This window comes from Mobula birostris, chromosome 18 (assembly GCF_030028105.1).
Source record: "Mobula birostris isolate sMobBir1 chromosome 18, sMobBir1.hap1, whole genome shotgun sequence".
NCBI classification, from domain to species: Eukaryota; Metazoa; Chordata; class Chondrichthyes; order Myliobatiformes; family Myliobatidae; genus Mobula; species Mobula birostris.
This window is the reverse complement of record NC_092387.1, coordinates 22,988,585-23,007,191: the sequence shown is the minus strand read 5'-3', so window position 1 is coordinate 23,007,191 and position 18,607 is coordinate 22,988,585. Positions and strand designations below refer to the sequence as shown.

Sequence of the window (18,607 nt, the reverse complement as noted above, 5' to 3'; positions counted from 1 at the left end):
CTGTACTACTGCTGCAAAATATCGAATATCTGGACATATGTCAATAATAATAAACCTGATTCATTTCTTACCCAGCCTTAGTACTGGAAGCAGATGTTTCATTCTATAGATGCATTAATTAGTTCTCTCTTTGAGGGGGAGTTGTGCTTTGCAGCAACATTTGTCCTCAAATGAATTCCTGGAATCTGATTCTAAGGCTTCAATGAATTCTCTGTGCAATTCTTAGAAACCAAAGAAAGAAGTAAAAAACACTTAAGCATTATAAAGTTTATTGAGGAGGGGAGTGATGCTGATTAAACATCAAACACTTCTTACGAACATGAATGTTAGTGTTCTTCTTATTATCCCGTAATATATGGGTGTAAAAAGGTTTGTTTTGACAGTACAGAACATGTAGGAAGGCCGCATAAAAGCTGATGTCATCAGGTATAATTTTGGTAAGGAAGCCTCCTTCTGATTAATAATGTAGAACAGTGAGATTACAAAGGAACTAACCAGATCATTTGCATGTCTTCGTTATAGAATAAAACCCGAAAAATTGATGTAAGTTGGAATTGTATAGGATGGAAGAACTCAGGAAAATAAGGGGTAATTGTTAGCAACCTTGGAACCACAGACCATCAGATCTCCAGGTCCTGATGAGCTTGAACCTATGGTATTAAAGAAAGTATCCAGTGAAGTAGTTAATGCATTCATTTTAATTTACCAAAATTACTTTGATTCAGAAAGGCTTCCATTAGATTGATAATTAATTATTATAATTTATTTATTCAAAACAAAAAAGGGGGAGAGGAACTGCAGGCCTGACACAAGGAAAATGTGATAATCTTTTACTACAGCAGGGAATACACAAAAACAGCTTAAGGCTACAGGCAAAGTCAATGTGGTTTTGAGTAAGGGAAGTTACAGTCCACCAGCTATTGGAGTTCTTGGAAGAAGTAATGTGTCCTGTGCATGAAACATTGCCAGTGGATGTTCTGCTCTTAGATTTCCAGAAAGCATTTTGATTAGATGTTTCATCAATGGTTATTGTAACGATAAAAGCTGGCGACATATACAGCAGATGGGCTGACTAACAGCTAACAGTGTTTTGATCCTCTTGCTTCTATTTTAGCGATACGTTATTTTAGCGATACGTAATTTTAACAAAATTTATTAACGTAATTTTAAAAGGCACAGAGTTGGCCCTTTGAGCTACACTACCCCAGCAACCCCTGACAAACCTGATTAATCTTAACCTAATCACGGGACAATTTTCAATGACCGGTTAACCTACCTGGTATGTTTTTGGACTGTGGGAGGAAACAGGAGGACCCAGAGAAAACTCATACATTCCACGGGGAGGACGTACAGAGATTCCTTATAGAATTCAACTCCAAACTCCGGAACGTCCTGAACTGTAATAGCATTATACTAACTGCTATGTTACCATAGCACTCAAAATGACAGGGCAAAGATATGTTTAAAGTGTAGTTTGGTACAACTCAGTCTTTGTTAACACTCAGAGTATATACTATAAGCATTCAACTACTTTTAGTTCTAAATGAATTTACACTGTTCTGGTTTATTTCCCAAAAGTTATAAAATTCATGGTTGGACTTAAATGCTCAATGAAGAAAACAAAGGTCCATGAACCAGTCTGCATTAGGAGATTGAAGATTGAAAGGGACAGTAACTTTAAATTTCTTGGTGTTACCAGAGGATCTGTCCTGGGACCAGCATGTATAGTAGTGCTAGAATGTTTGTGAACCCTGTAGGTTTTTCTCTATTTCTGCATAAATATGATCTAAAATGTGATCAGGTCTTCATGTAAGTCCTAACACTAGATAAACAGAAACCAATTAAATAAATAACACAAAAAACATTATACTTGCTCATTTATTTATTGAGAAAAATGATCCAATATTACACGTATTTGTGGAAAGCATATGTTTAACCTTTGTTTTCAGTAAATGGTGTGACCCACTTGTACAGCAATATCTTCAACCAAACGTTTCGGGTGACTGTTGGTCAGCTTGGAGGAGTTTTTGGCCATTCCTTCTTACAAAACTGCTTCAACTCTGGGATGTTGGTGGGCTTCCTTGCATGAACTGCTTGTTTCAGGTCCTTCCACAAAAGTCGTATAGGATTAAGGTCAGGTCTTTGACTCGGCAATTCCAAAACACAGATTTTCTTCTTTTTAAACCGTTCTATTGTTGATTTGCTCTTGTCTTTCTAATCGTTGTCTTGTTGCATCATCCAACTTGTATTAAGCTTCAGGTGATAGACTGCTAACCTGACATTCTCCTGTAAAATGTCTTGATACAATTTTGAATTCATTGTTCCTGCAATGATTGCGAGCTGTCCAGGCCCTGAAGCAACAAAGCAGCCTCAAACCAAGATGCTCCTTCCACCGTGCTTCATAGTTGGGATGAGGTTTTTTGTGTTGGTGTGCAGTGCTCTTTTTCCTCCAAACATAGCAATGTGCATTTCTGCCAAAAAGTTCAACCTTTATCTCATCTGTCCACAAAACATTTTCCTAGAAGCATTGTAGAACATCCAGGTGGTCTTTTGCAAACTTGAGACATGCAGCAATATTTTTGTTGGAGAGCTGTTGTTTCCTCTGTGGAGTTCTTCCATGAACACCATTCTTGTTCAGTGTTTTTCTTATAGTGGACACATGAACTTCAGCAAGTTGTAGAGATTCCTGCAGGTCTTTTGCTATTACCCTTGGGTTCTTTTTCACTTCCTTCAGCATTGCACATTGTGCACTTGGTGTGATCTTTGCCGGATACGCACTCTGGGGGAGAATAGCAACAGTACCAAGTTTCCTCCATTTGTAGACAAAATTCTCTTACTGTAGACTGATGAATACTCAGGTTTGTAAAAATGCTCTTGTAGCCTTTTCCAGCTTCATACATCTCTATAATTCTTCTTCTAAGGTCCTCTGAAAGTTGTTTGGATCAAGGCATGGTGCACATAAACAGATCTTTCTTGAGGAGAGCAGGCTTTGTCTGTAACCTGACTTTGTGTATCTTTTTTATAGGGCAGGGCACCTCTACAACACACACATCCAATCTCATCTCATTGATTGGAATACCTGACTCCAAATGGCTTTTGTAGAATGCGTTACCCTAGAGATTCACATACTTTTTCCAACAAATACATGTAATATTGGATAATTTTTCTCAGTAAATAAATGAACAATTATATTGTTTTTTGTGTTATTTTTTAAATTGGGTTCTCTTTATCAGATCACATTTTAGGCCATATTTATGCAGAAATAGAGAAAATTCTATGGGGTTTAGCACCACTGTAAGTGCCATTACCGACAAAGGCACATAAGCACCTCTACTTTCTTAGGTGTTTGCGCAGATCTGGCATGTCATTTAAAACTTTGACAAATTTCTATAGACTAACAGTGGAGAGTATTCTGACTGGTTGGATCACAGTCTGGTATGGAACGCCTAGGAATAGAAAAGCCTGCAAAAAGTGGTGTATACAGCCCGTACATTACAGGGGAAGTTCTTCCTACCATTGAGCACATCTGGTAGGAGTACTGGAAACTGCCAAGCAACAGCTAACAGCTCTGGCTACCAGCCTACAGAGGTACACTAAGAACGTGGTGGACATGCGAATAAATACACTCTTTTCCAAAGTATCAGGAGAAGTATTCACACAGTTCCAAAGTAACAACCTGCCAGTACCTGAACCAACCAAAACAGCAACTGAGGAGAACTGGAGGAGTATATGGGAGAAAGAAGCATCACAGCACACCAGTGCCCAATGCCTGAAAGACCTACAAGCAGGTCTCTGCAACCTCCCAGAGGAAAAACTAGTCAATATCAGAGCAATCGCTGTCCAGCAATAGGTTAGCAAGTATGAAGAACTGGACATCACCAGGGCCTGACATGATTCATGCTTTATGCCTGAAGAAACAAACAGCAGTACGTACAAGGCTGACAGCTTAAATGAACCAGCTGCTGGAAGCAGTCTTCCACCCCGAATGGTTAACTCAAGGAAGGGCAGTACTCACAATGAAGGATCCTCACAAAGGAGCAAACTACCATCAAACTACCAGCCTATAACCTGCCTGTCAACAACATGGAAGCTCCTATCAGACATTATAGCCACCAAGCTGAAGGAACATGTGTGTAAATTCCTTAGCCTTGCTCAGAGGGGAATTGGTAATGGTACTAGAGGCTCCAAGCACTAACTACTGGTAGACAAAGCAGTCAGGCAAGGCTCCAAGACCAGGCACGGCCTGGATTGACGAACAAAAAGCATACGATTCAGTGCTCCACACATGGATCTTGGAGTGCCTGTCTCTACAAGGTCAACAAGACACTAAGGACCTTCATCAAGAACTCAACGGCCCTTGGAAGGTAATGGTAGAAGTTAACTCAAAGCCAGTAGCACAAGTGAATATCAGATGTGGAATATACCAGGGTGACCCACTATCCCCATTGCTGTTCTGCATAGACTTGAATTCCCTCAGCCAGATCATCTCAAAGAGTGGATATGGGTACAGGTTCAAGAGTGGAGTGACCATCAGCCACCTCATGTACATGGATGGCATCAATCTGTATGCCAGAAATGAAAGAAACATTGACTCACTAATCCACCTGACAAGAGTGCACAGCAGAGACATAGAAACCATAGAAACTACAGCACAGAAACATGCCTTTTGGCCCTTCTTGGCTGTGTCGAACCATTTTCTGCCTAGTCCCACTGACCTGCACACAGACCATATACCTCCATACACCTCCCATCCATGTATCTGCCCAATTTATTCTTAAATGTTAAAAAAGAACCCGCATTTACCACCTCGTCTGGCAGCTCATTCCATACTCCCACCACTCTCTGTTTGAAGAAGCCCCCCCCAATGTTCCCTTTAAACCTTTCCCCCCTCACCCTAAACCCATGTCCTCTGGTTTTTTTCTCCCCTTGCCTCAGTGGAAAAAGCCTGCTTGCATTCACTCTATCTATACCCATCATAATTTTATATACCTCTATCAAATCTCCCCTCATTCTTCTACGCTCCAGGGAATAAACTCCCAACCTATTCAACCTTTCCCTATAGCTGAGTTTCTCAAGTCCCGGCAACATCCTTGTAAACCTTCTTTGCACTCTTTCAACCTTATTTATATCCTTCCTGTAATTAGGTGACCAAAACTGAACACAATACTCCAGATTCGGCCTCACCAATGCCTTATACAACCTCATCATAACATTCCAGCTCTTATACTCAATACTTTGATTAATAAAGGCCAATGTACCAAAAGCTCTCTTTACGACCCTATCTACCTGTGACGCCACTTTTAGGGAATTTTGTATCTGTATTCCCAGATCCCTCTGTTCCACTGCACTCCTCAGTGCCTTATCATTGTTCTACGTTGGTTTGTCCTTCCAACGTGCAATACCTCACACTTGTCAGTATTAATCTCCAGCTGCCATTTTTTAGCCCATTTTTCCAGCTGGTCCAAGTCCCTCTGCAGGCTCTGAAAACCTTCCTCACTGTCTACTGCACCTCCAATCTTTGTATCATCAGCAAACTTGCTGATCCAATTTACCACATTATCATCCAGATCATTGATATAGATGACAAATAACAATGGACCCAGCACTGATCCCTGTGGCACACCACTAGTCACAGGCCTCCACTCAGAGAAGCAATTCTCTACCACCACTCTCTGGCTTCTTCCATCGAGCCAATGTCTAATCCAATTTACCACCTCTCCATGTATAGCTAGTGACTGAATTTTCCTAACTAACCTCCCATGCGGGACCTTGTCAAAGGCCTTACTGAAGTCCATGTAGACAATATCCACTGCCTTCCCTTCATCCACTTTCCTGGTAACCTCTTCGAAAAACTCCAATAGATTGGTCAAACATGACCTACCACGCACAAAGCCATGTTGACTCTCCCTAGTAAGTCCCAGTCTATCCAAATGCTTGTAGATTCTGTCTCTTAGTACTCCCTCCAATAATTTACCTACTACCGACGTTAAACTTACTGGCCTATAATTTCCCGGATTACTTTTCGATCCTTTTTTAAACAATGAAACAACATGAGCCACTCTCCAATCCTCCGGCACCTCACCTGTAGACAGCGACATTTTAAATATTTCAGCCAGGGCCCCTGCAATTTCAACACTAGTCTCCTTCAAGGTCTGAGGGAACACCCTGTCAGGTCCCGGGGATTTATCCACTTTAATTTTCCTCAAGACAGCAAGGACCTCCTCCTCTTCGATCTGTACAGTTTCCATGATCTCACTACTTGTTTCCCTTAATTCCATAGACTTCATGCCAGTTTCCTTAGTAAACACAGACGCAAAAAACCTATTTAAGATCTCTCCCTTTCCTTTGATTCCGCACAAAGCCGACCACTCTGATCTTCAAGAGGACCAATTTTATCCCTTACAATCCTTTTGCTCTTAATATACCTGTAAAAGCTCTTTGGATTATCCTTCACTTTGACTGCCTAGGCAACCTCATGTCTTCTTTTAGCCCTCCTGATTTCTTTCTTAAGTATTTTCTTGCACTTCTTATACTCCTCAAGCACCTTATTTACTCCCTGCTTCCTATACACGTCATACAACTCCCACTTCTTCTTTATCAGATGCCATTTTGACTGGAAAAGTGCAGCCAGATGGTAGTGAAAAGAGGCAAACTCATCAAGACTGAAGGAGTTGAGGGACCTGAAGGCCACATAGCAGGCATACAGAACAGCTACAAATACCTGGCGTTCCTGGAGGTGCATGGAAGCCACGATGAGGACACAACGAAAGCTGCAGCATCAAGGTACCTCCAAAGAGCGAGATAGGTTCTAAAGAGCCAGCCAAATGTGAAGAGCAAGATCAGAGCCATCAATACATTCACGCTACCAGTCATCAGATACCCAGTCGGAGTAGTATGCTGGCCGAGGAACAAATTGGAAGCCGCTGACATCAAGACTCGGAAACTACTAACAATACATAGAGGATTCCACCAAAGGTCCAACGTCGAGTGATTGTACACCCACCAAAATATAAGAGGACAGGGAATTGGAAATGTCAAGGCCACAATCCAAGAAGAAATGCGAAACATCCATGAGTATGTTAGGAAGAAGACCCCTAAGGATGAACTTCTGAAAGAATACCTCAGACAGCAGGCAGGGGATGTGGAAGTGGAAAAGGGTGAAACAGAGCCGGAGGATCAGAGCACCCTTCTGTGGATTGAAAATGGACACCGATAGTTAATGATCAGTACTAAGAGTAAACACTCTCCCATACAAGTTCTGGTTAAAATATTTTACACCCCAAACCAGACTCGAGGCCTCTGTCAATCTGCATGTAATTTTTTTCAGCAGCGGTAAGGGAACATGATCCAAAAGCTATGGGGCATTAACTTGCATGACTCATAACATGTGGCATGACTGCACCTATACTATAAGGTGAGGCATTACAGGCAAGCTTCACTGGATGATGTGGATCATAATGTGTGAGTATAGTGTCTGATGTCACCATTTCCTTTACCTTATAGAAAACCACCTCACACTGTTTCGTCCATTGGCATTTCTTCTGAATCTGTAGTAATAAATTCAAAGAATAGAGCACAGTAGCCAGTTTTGGCAGGAACCTATTACAATTGACAAATCCTAAAGAGGACTGCAACTGTGACACGTCATTTGGTCTTTGGGCATCCAGCAACACTAGAATTTTCTTAACACACTTGTGTAATCCTTGTGTGATAATGATGTGACCATAGTAGGCCATGTGGAGATGTTCCGTGTCATTCTTACCAGTAACAATGATGTAATTCAGTTAACACTGTCTGCCTGGGCAGTCTTGCAGCACCTGGTCCATTTCTTTTTGCCAGTGTGCAGCTGCAGATACTATCCCAAAAATAAGCCTATTGTAATAATAAAGCCTTTAAGCATAAAGTGCTTATGGTGAGATACATTTTGGACTCTTCTTCCATCTCTTTCTGTAGGTAGGCCTCAGCTTTGTCCACTTTGCTGAAATGTTTCCCTTTAGAAAGGTTTGCAAAGATATCCTCTATTCTGAACAGAGGATATGCATCTACTTTCAGTACTGGATTGATAGTAACCTTAAGATCACCACAGATCCTGACAGCTCCATTCTTCTTGGCTACTGGGACCACAGGTGTTACCCATGGGCTCCACCCAGCAACGGAAAGAATTCCTTCAACCTCCATGCAATTGAACTCACTGACTACTGTCATGGATGGTACGTGGAACTGTACAAACTTTGTAAAACTTAGGGGTGGCATTTTCATTCATCATTTTTTTACCCTTTTTTTACCCTTGATATGTCTGAGTTTCCCAATGCCATCTTTGAACATTGCTGTGGCATCATCCAGTACCTTTCTTAAATCACTTTCAGTTGATCCTGTTACAGGGGATGTGGCATATAAATGGTGGATGGATCTCCAATCAAGTTGTAGTTGTCTCAACCAATCATGCCCGCACAATGCTGGCCCTCCTATTTCTACCACATACAAGCCCAATGTGGTTTGTTGTTGTATTTCACTATGATGAATATGATTACAGTAGGAGTTATCTTTTCTCCAGTATATTTCTTAGTTGGATATCTGTAGCCTTCAGTTCAATATCTTTTAAGTGCCGGTCAAACTCATTTTGAGGAATGACTGAAACAGTCACACCAGTGTCCAATTCCATGTTAATTAACTTGCTGTTCACTTCTGGTGTAAGCCATATTGCATGTCTATTGTTAGTTTTCACATTGTAAATCTCAAGGCTACCTAGTCCTGTATCACTCTCAGAGGGCGTACAAGACAGAGAGATGCCAACTAGTGGAGTGGTGTCACAGCAAAACCTGGCACTCAACATCAGTAAGATGAAAGAGCTGATTGTGGACTTCCAGAAGGGTAAGACGAAGGTCCACATTCCAATCCTCATAGAGGGATCAGAAGTGGAGAGAGTGAGCAGTTTCAAGTTCCTGGGTGTCAAGAGCTCTCAGATCTAACCCGGTCCCAACGTATTGATGCAGTTATAAAGAAGACAAGACAGCAGCTAGGTGTTTGGAGAGATTTGGTATGTCAACATATACACTCAAAAGCTTCTACAGATGTACCGTGGAGAACATTCTGCCAGGCTGCATTACTGTCTGGTATGGGTGGGCTACTGCACAGGACCGAAAGCAGCTGCAGAGGGTTGTAAACTTAGTCGGCTCCATCTTGGATACTAGCCTACAAAGTACCCAGGATATCTTCAAGGAGCAGTGTCTCAGAAAGACAGCGTCCATTATTAAGGACCTCCAGCACCCAGGGCATGCCCTTTTCTCACTGTTACCATCAGGTAGGAGATACAGAAGCCTGGAGGCACACACTCAGCGATTCAGGAACAGCTTCTTCCCCTCTGCCATCCTATTTCGAAATGGACATTGGACTCTTGGACACTACCTCACTTTTTAAATATATATTATTTCTGTTTTTGCATGATTTTTAATCTATTCAATATATGTATACTGCAACTGATTTACTTATTTATTATTATTATTATTTTATTTTGTTTTTTTCTTCTATATTATGTATTGCATTGAACTGCTGCTAGGTTAACAAATTTCGCGTCACATGCTGGTGATAATAAATCTGATTCTGATTCATTATCAGATTTTTCATCAACAGCATGTAGATTAATGCTCTTTTTAAAACTGCAACCTAACTTTTTAACTTTTCCTCTTCCCTGTGCAATCCATTTGTTTTTGTCTAACCGACATATTCTTTGTTTATAACTTTCTTTGTTGTATTTTCCATAAGTTTTGCTCTTAAATCTGAATTGATCTGGTATATTTGAGTCCCTGGCACAACGGTAAAACAATTTGTTTGACCAGGCCAGTTTCTGTTACATGTTGCAATTTTGTTCACGCTCACTTTCATTCCTGACTGCAACTCAGTCTGCTGTTTCCATTAATACAGCAATTTCAACTGTTCTTTTAAATGTAATTTGTACTAAGATTCCACAAGCTAAACAATCCCTCAGTGCAACATTAAGCCCATTATTGAACTGATAGTACTCAGACAATTTCTTCAATTCCGTCATGTACGATGAAATGAGCTCCCCTTCCTTTTGATTCCACTTATGAAACCTAAAGCATTCTGCAATCAATAATGGTTTCAGTTCTAAATGTTCCTGCATTAATTTGAAGATATCAGCAAAGCTCAATTTGGCTGGTTTGGTTGGAGCAGTTAAACTTCAAACCAAACTGTATGCCTTTAAATCCAATGCACTCAGTAAAATTGGCACCTGCTTGTTATCGGCTGTTCTGTTTGCTTTAAAATACTGCTCAATCCATTCAGTATACAAAATCCAGTTATCTGTTGTGTGATGAAACATTTCTATCTTTCTAATGTAGCCAAAAATTTCTGCTTCATAAAAAATTATTATTATCAAAAGAGTACTGTTTATGAATCTGTGAATTCTTCTTTCTGCCTTTTTTGAAGTTGATCATGCCTTTCTTTCTGAAGAACACGTGCTGCATTGATTTTTTTAAACTCAAACCCATTTTGCTGCATTTGTTTTGTTAACTGGAACATCCTGCTGTGCTTCAACAGGTAGATAGTCGTCCTGAGTTCGTTTTTTTAAAAATACTTCGTCACCACTGTTACGTTTTGTAACCCCAAAACATAAAAGTAACTGAAAGGAAAAGGCAAGGGTCCAAAATATGATTCTAACTTCGCGTTTACTTTAAGTGAGGCATGCACGTATCATGTGGTAGTGTCATGATGTGTGCAAATCAGTTACTTTTGCATATAATTCGTAATTAATTATTTAAAGAAACAATGCTCAATCAAGCAATATATTTACAATATTACTCAAACACTACCGAAATACTAAATACACAACATCTCTTATTTCAGCGGCCGGCTGGTGGTGTAGTGGCATTAGCGCCGGAGTTTGGAGCGAAGGCAGGTTCCCTTGCATGCTTTCCATCCGTGCTGGGTTGAGCGTCGAGCAAGCAACTCGGCCTAGTACAAATAAGAAAGCCTGCTAAAAAAAAAACATCGTCATGGCGGCATCCCGACGACTCCACTTGGAGTTAAGGGCTTTCTTCTTATTACTTCAGCACAGCTTTTAGAGCCAGTATTTCTCCCTGACTGCTCTCCTTTGTTCCAAGTGATTATTACCAGAGTTTGCAGGCGCCCTCTGTGGGGACCGTGGTCTATGTCTGGTTACACAATTACCCTTGACACTGGGCATCTGGTTGCACTTAACTGTCGGAACAAAGTAATGCTCACTTACTGCTGGCTTCTTTGCCATCATACTTTGCGGAGAGTTAACTGCTAGCCTCATGATTATAGTGATTAAGCCTAAATTGGACTCTTTCTTGGCTGTGAAGATGCTACGAGTGGTGTTACTGGTGAAAAAATTATGAAAAGGAGGAGATAGAGATCAAAGTTCTAAGTAAATTTATTATCAAAGTGCATATATGTCACCATATACCACCCGGAAATTGAAAGTTCAAAATTCAGATTTATTATCAACTGTGTATACCATACACAACTTTGAGATTCATCTTCTTCCAGACACCCACAAAACAAAGCAACACAATAGAATCCACGAAAAAACACACACAACAAAGACTGACAAGCATCCAATGTGTTTTCACAATAGAACATGAGTTGTAAAGTGAGACCTTTAGTTGTGGCAAGGCTCAGATGGGAATTGGCTCATATGTGTATGTGAAAGGCAATCAACACATTTCTCCACAAGTCATGTCCTAACACCCAAAATGGTGCTGCTGACCTATAGCGTCATTTTACTGGCACCTTGCAAAATTACTTCACAAGATTTACTTTTCTAAACTGATTATTTCATTAGAAAGAGGTGACATTGGGTCAGAAGGTGTTGAATCATTGTGGATAGAGCTAAGGAACTGCAAGGGTAAAAAGACCCTAATGAGAGTTGTATATGGACTCCCAAATAGTGGTAAGCATTTGATCTACAAATTACAACAGGAGATGGAAAATGCATGTCAAAAGGGCATTGTTACAATTGTCATGGGGGATTTCAATACACAGGTAGATTGGGAAAATGAGATTGATGCTGGATTCCAGGAGGAAGAGTTTCTAGAATGCCTATGAAATGGCTTCTTAGAGTTGAGGTTGAGCCCACTAGGGATTAGGGTTGGGTGTTGTGCAATGATCTGGAAGCAATTTGGAAGGCACAGGCTATATACATCCCAAAGAGGAAGAAGTATTCTGAAGGCAGGATGACTCAACCATCACGAACAAGGAAGGTCAAAACCAACAATAAAAGCCAAAGGCAGGGCATATAATAGAGCAAAAATAGTGGGAAGTTAGAGGATTGGGAAGCTTTAAAGTACCAACAGGAGGCAATTTAAAAAGTCATTGAAAAGATAAAGGTGAAATACGAAAGTAAGTTAGCCAGTAATATTAAAGAGGATACCAAGTTTCTTCAGATACACAAGGTGTAAAAGAGAGAGGAGAGTGGATATTGGACTGCTGGAAAACATTGCTGGAGAAGTAGTAATGGGGAACAAGGAAGCGGTGGAAGAACTGAATAAGTATTTTGCATCAGTCTTCACCGTGGAAGACACGAGCGGTATGGTGGAAGCTCCAGGTGTCGGAGTTATGAAGTGTGTGAATTTACCATTACTAGGGAGTAGGTTCTTGGGAAGCAGAAAGATGTGAAGGTAGATAAGTCACCTTGCCAGATGGTGTACACCCCAGGGTTCTGAAAGAGATGACTGAAGAGATTATGGAGGCATTTGTAATGATCTTTCAAGAATCACTTGATTATGGAGTGGTTCCAGAAGACTAGAAAATTGCAAATGTCACTCTCCACTCATCAGAAAGTGAGAGAGGCGGAAGAAAGCAAATTATAGGCCAGTTAGTTTGACCGCTGTGGCTTAGAAGGTGTTGGAGTCGATTGTTAAGGATGTAGTTTCAGGGTACTTGGAGGCACATGATAAAATAGGGCATAGTCAGCATGGTTTCCTCAAGGAAAAATCTTGCCTGACAATTCTGTTGTAATTCTTTGAAGAAATAACAAGCAGGATAGACAAAGGAGATTTGGTTGATGTGTATTTGAATTTTCAGAAGGCTTTTGACAAGGTCCACACATGAAGCTGCTTAACAAGTTACGAGCCCATGGTATAACACAAAAGAGTCTAGCATGGATAAAGCAGTGGCTGACTGGCAGGAGGCAAAGAGTGGGAATAGAGATAGCATTTTCTTGTTGGCTGCTGGTGGCTAGTGGTTTTCCACAGGGGTCTGTGTTGAGATCAGTTCTTTTTATGTTATATGTTAAGGATTTTGATGGTGGAATTGATGGCTTTGTTGCAAAGTTTGGAGATGATAGGAAGATAGGTAGAGGGGTAGGTGGTTTTGATGAAGTATAGAGCCTACAGAAGGACCTAAACAGATTAGAAGCATGGGCAAAGAAATGGCACTGGAATACAGTGTCGAGAAGTGTATGGTAATGCACTTTGGTAGAAGAAATGAAAGGGTTGACTATTTTCTAAATGCAGAGAGAATACAAAAAACTGAGGGTGGGTGTCTGCAAGAAGATGAATCTCAAATGTGTAGATGATATACATACCTTAGTAACAAATTCGAGCTTTGAGCTACCTGATGGGCCACATAAAATGGGATGACCCATTTGCTAGATAAAATGAAAATGTGATAGAGGTGAAATGAAGAAGAATAGGGGTAGTAAGAGATGAAGGTGTACTATCTGCTGTGGGATCTCATCATCAGAAAGCAGAGCAGCAGCATTGTTGTTTTGCATAAGCTTCTGAATACCAAGGGAGCAAGGAGAACTGAATTATTCCATGCAATAGATATCAAAACTTGTTTTGCTTCAGAATCTGCATATTTGCTTATAGAAATGGTGCTTCCACTGTGAACTCGGCTCCCAGACTAAAGGAGCCTATGATATCCTGCCGAAGGGTTTTGGCCCAAAACATTGATTTACTTTTTTTCATCAATGCTGTCTGGCATGCTGAGTTCCTCCAGCATTATGTGTGTGTCACTATGGTAACATGCTCTTTGGGGGTGAGGTATAGTCACAAGAGAGAGGATGTCACTTTGTCACTTTGTACTGAAGATAGTTTCATGGTTCATTGTCTCGTGATGGATTAAAGATTAAATTTAGCTCTATTGTCCCATGTACATTGAAACATTGAAGCGTACAGTGAAATGTGTTGTTTGTGTTAAATTTAATTAGTGAAAGTAACCTGCATGTATTGCCATGCATGCATTGCATGTCCACAATCACTATTCCTAAGCCGAATGTCTTTGAAATTTGGGTGGAAACCAGGGCACTTGGAGGAAATCCACATGGTCAGGGAGAACAATGAACAAATTGTTCAATGAACCCCAAATTGTTCAATGAACCCCAATTTGTAAGCAATGTACTAGCACTACCATGTCGTCCATCAAAGTTTTCAAGTGATTTTTTTTACTGGTTTTATTTACTGTGTTTCTATGAAAGTTAATGTCAAATATTAACAGTTGCTACTGCAGAGTAACACTTACAAAATGCTGGAGGAATTCAGCAAGTCAGGCAGTATCAATGGAAAGGAATAGGCAGATGATGTTTCAGGCCAAGACACTTAATCAGGACTGGAAAGAAAAAGGAAAGAAGCCATTCTGGCTTCTGTTCATCATCCGTTTATTCCTTTCCATGCATTCAGCCTGATTTTCTGAGTTCCTCCAGCATTTTCTAAGTATTACTCTGGATTTCCAGCATCTGCAGAATTGTTTGTGTTTCTGATCAGCTGCTACTGTAGATTATAAACATAAACTTTATAATCTGCTGTAGTGGTTACATTAATAAAACTCTTGATGTTTTTCACTTCCTTTTGAAGAATAACTCTAATTTGTGTAGGTGTACATGATCAGCAGGCAAACCATTTGAACAAACATTCTTTGCACTTGTTATATTAGTTGAATTTAGAAATACAATTTTAATAGCCTGTTAAGTGTTCCAAGTCATGAGATGGCTGGTCAGCAAAAATAATCAAACTGAGTTCCTGATCTGGGAACACTAGACTAGAAATGGGCACACCTTTCTTCCAGTCCAGTTACTCTGGCTGTTTTACCGTAAAATGAGGGGACCTCCTTATCCATATGTGATGTTGTATAACGCATGAATCTCTTCAGCCTTACTGAAAGGTTTGCGAAGCAGTTTTTCTCCCCCAGGAATAAAATACATGATAAACTGCACTGGAAAATTAATAGTAACATGAGCTATGTACTTTATTGAGGGCAGACAATATAACACTCTTCATTGAATATTTGCTGTGAAGGTGAAGGCACTTTTTTTGGACTTATGTTATCATCTTAGTAAGTACAATAATTGACTATAGGATTAATCATTCTGTGCATTTATTTGTTCTGTTTCAGACCTGTGTTGTTCGAGCCTGGGATCTGAAAAGGCCGTTGCTGTTCTGCCCAGCCATGAACACTGCAATGTGGGAGCATCCCATCACAGCCACACAGATCCAAACACTGAAAGGCTTCGGTTACATTGAAGTTCCATGCATTGTAAAGAAACTGCTTTGTGGAGATGAAGGTGTGTGAATTCTTCATTCTTTCTTCCAATGTAGTGGCATTTATCTGGCATTGTTGATAACCCGAAGAGTAGAAAAGTTGGAATTTTAACAGCTAATCAGCAAAATTAATCTCAGGATAGTATATGGTGACATAAAATGGCCACTTTATTAGGCACACCTATTAGGTTCACCAACATCTTCTGCTGTGGTAGCTAATCCATTTCAAGATTTGGTGTGTTGTGCTTTCAGAGATGCTCTTCTGCACCCTACTGTTGTGGGAGATGGTTATTTGAGTTACTGTCACCTTCCTGTCAGGTTGGACCAATCTTACCATTCTCCTCTGATCTCTCTCATTAACAAAGCATTTCCACCCACAGAAATGCCACTCACTGAATTTTTTTTGTTTGTCGCAGCATGCTCCATAAATTCTAGAAACTGTTGTGTGTGAAAATCCCAAAAGATCAACAGTTTCTGAGACACAAGTAATCATCTCACAGTCAAAGTCACTTAGATCACATTTCTTCCCCCTTCTGATATTCTATCTGAACAACTGAACTTCTTGACCATGTCTGCATGCATTTATACATTGAGTTGCAGTCACATGATTGACTGGTTAGGAATTTGCATTAATGAGCAGGTGTATCTAATAAAGTGGTCACTGAATGTATACATACTTTTATAATAGATTTACTTTAAACTTAGAAGTTTGAACTTTTGCGGGTGCACGCCCACACACACACTCGCACAAAGCATTCCATGATTATAATGCTGTTTTTAATTTTGATTTAAGGATAAATATTTGGCAGGTAAATGAGAAGAAAGGAGCCAGGCCCAATAGTTTAATTGAATATTTTTAAGTCATTGAGAATTTTACAAAGATTAGAAGGGAATGCAACAGGTTATGTCAAATGTATTAATCTGAGGATGGATTAAAATTTAAGCCACTAGTTTAATTCATGCTCTGCTTTTCTTTTATAGATCCTTTTTGCAAATTTACTTGATTTTGGAATTTTGTTTTCAGAATCAAAATTTACTTTATTATCACTGACATATGTTGTGAAATTTGTTCTTTTGCAGCAGCAGTTCCGTGCAATACATAAAAAGATAAGCTACAAGAAGAAATACATATTTAAAAATAATTAATTAGTGCAAAAAGAGCAAAATAGCAAGATGGTGTTTATAAGTTCATGAACCCTCAGAAATCTGATGGCAGAGGGCAAGAAAATTTTCCTAAATCATTGTATGTGCATCTTCAGGTTCTTCTACCTCCTCCTTGATGGTAGTAATGAGAAGAGGGCACATCCTGGGTGGTGAGGGTCCTTAACGATGGATGCTGCTTTTTGAGGCATTGTGTTGTGAAGATGTCCTCGTTGGTGGGGAGGCCAGTGGCCGTGATGGAGCTTGCTGGATTTGCAACCCTCTGCATCTTTTTTTTTCTGATCCTGTGCATTGGAGCCTTCAAAGCAGGCAGTGATACAACCACGTAGAATGGTACGTGTTGAAATTTGAATTGCCAGGTTAACAGGACTGAAATTATTTTTTAAAAATCTACTGATACTTTTGAGTTGAAGTTGGAGTCATTGTTCATTTAAGACACTCACTGAACATCCATTCATTTGTGTCAAATAGTCTGAGTGCACTTTCCACTAGCTGCTATGCTTTATCAGCAACAAATCTGGGCAGGAATTTGTATTGGGTCAAGAATTTAAGTCACCAACTACCTCTACCTACATGCTCTGTCTGTTGGTTTTATTTTAGAAAACAAATAAGAATTGCTAAAAATAAATATTTTGTTAACATTACTATATAATGAGACATTAATTAGAGATATTTGTTGCTCTGTCAGAGGCACTGCTTTAAGAGTGAGCATGGGAACTTTCTCTAGTGACCTAGTTAGTATCTATCTTTGAATTAGTGGATGGCCATTTGCTCCATTGCGATTGTGGGACTTGTGCACTAATTGACTGTCACGTCATCGACAAGTAACAAGACTGATCAACACCTCCACCCACTAATTCCACCACTATTTTCCTATTTTCCATTAGGTACCTTATGTACAACTTATTTCACTTTATGGAAGCACAATTAATCTGTATATAAATGATCTTATGTAGTTATATTTATTGTGTGATTGAAACAATTATTATTGCATTCTTTATCTCCTGTAGTTTTTGTGCTGCATCTGATCTGGAGTAACAATTATTTCATTCTCCTTACACTTGCGTACAGGAAAAACATTAACCAATCTTTTTGTTTATTTTTTTATTTATCAAGGTACAGTGTGGAATCTGCTCTTCTGTCCCTTTGAGCGCACCGTCCAGCAACCCCCAATTTAACCCTAGCCTCATAAGACCACAAGATATAGGAGCAGAAGTAGGCCATTCGGCCCATTGAGTCTGCTGCATCATTCAATCATGGGCTGATCCAATTCTTCCGGTCATCCCCACTCCCCTGCTTTCACCCCATACCCTTTGATGCCCTGGCTGATCAAGAACCTATCTATCTCTGCTTTAAATACACCCAATGACTTGTCTTCCACAGCCATTCGTGGCAACAAATTCCACAGATTTACCACCCTCTGACTAAAGTAATTTCTCTGCATCTCTGTTCTAAATGGACGTCCTTCAGTCCTGAAGTTGTGCCCCCTTACCTTAGAATCCCCTACCGTGGGAAATAACTTTGCCATATCTAATCTGTTCAGGCCTTTTAACATTCGGAATGTTTCTATGAGATCCTCCCTCATTCTCCTGAACTCTAGGGGATACAGCCCAAGAGCTGCCAGATGGTCCTCATATGGTAACCCTTTCATTCCTGGAATCATTCTCATGAATCCTCAACGAACCCTCTCCAGTCAGTATATCCTTTCTAAAATAAGGAGCCCAAAACTGCACACAATAGTTCAAGTGGTCTCATGAGTGCTTTACAGAGTCTCAGCATCATATCCCTGCTGTTATATTCTATACCTCTATCAATGAATGCCAACTTTACGTTCACATTCTGTACCACCGATTCAACCTGCAGGTTAACCTTTAAGGTATCCTGCACAAGGACTCCCAAGTCCCTTTGTCTCTCTGCATTTTGAG

The 18,607-nt window shown here is 40.1% G+C and overlaps 1 protein-coding gene across 1 annotated transcript in view; it reads left to right on the top strand.

The window, feature by feature from the left end:
- ppcdc (phosphopantothenoylcysteine decarboxylase) overlaps window positions 1–18,607 on the top strand; it is an 88,082-nt gene that overhangs the window by 53,371 nt on the left and 16,104 nt on the right. The window contains exon 4 of the mRNA XM_072281964.1: window positions 15,376–15,544. Within this exon, the coding sequence (XP_072138065.1) occupies window positions 15,376–15,544 (169 nt within the window). The remainder of the gene's footprint in view (window positions 1–15,375; window positions 15,545–18,607) is intronic.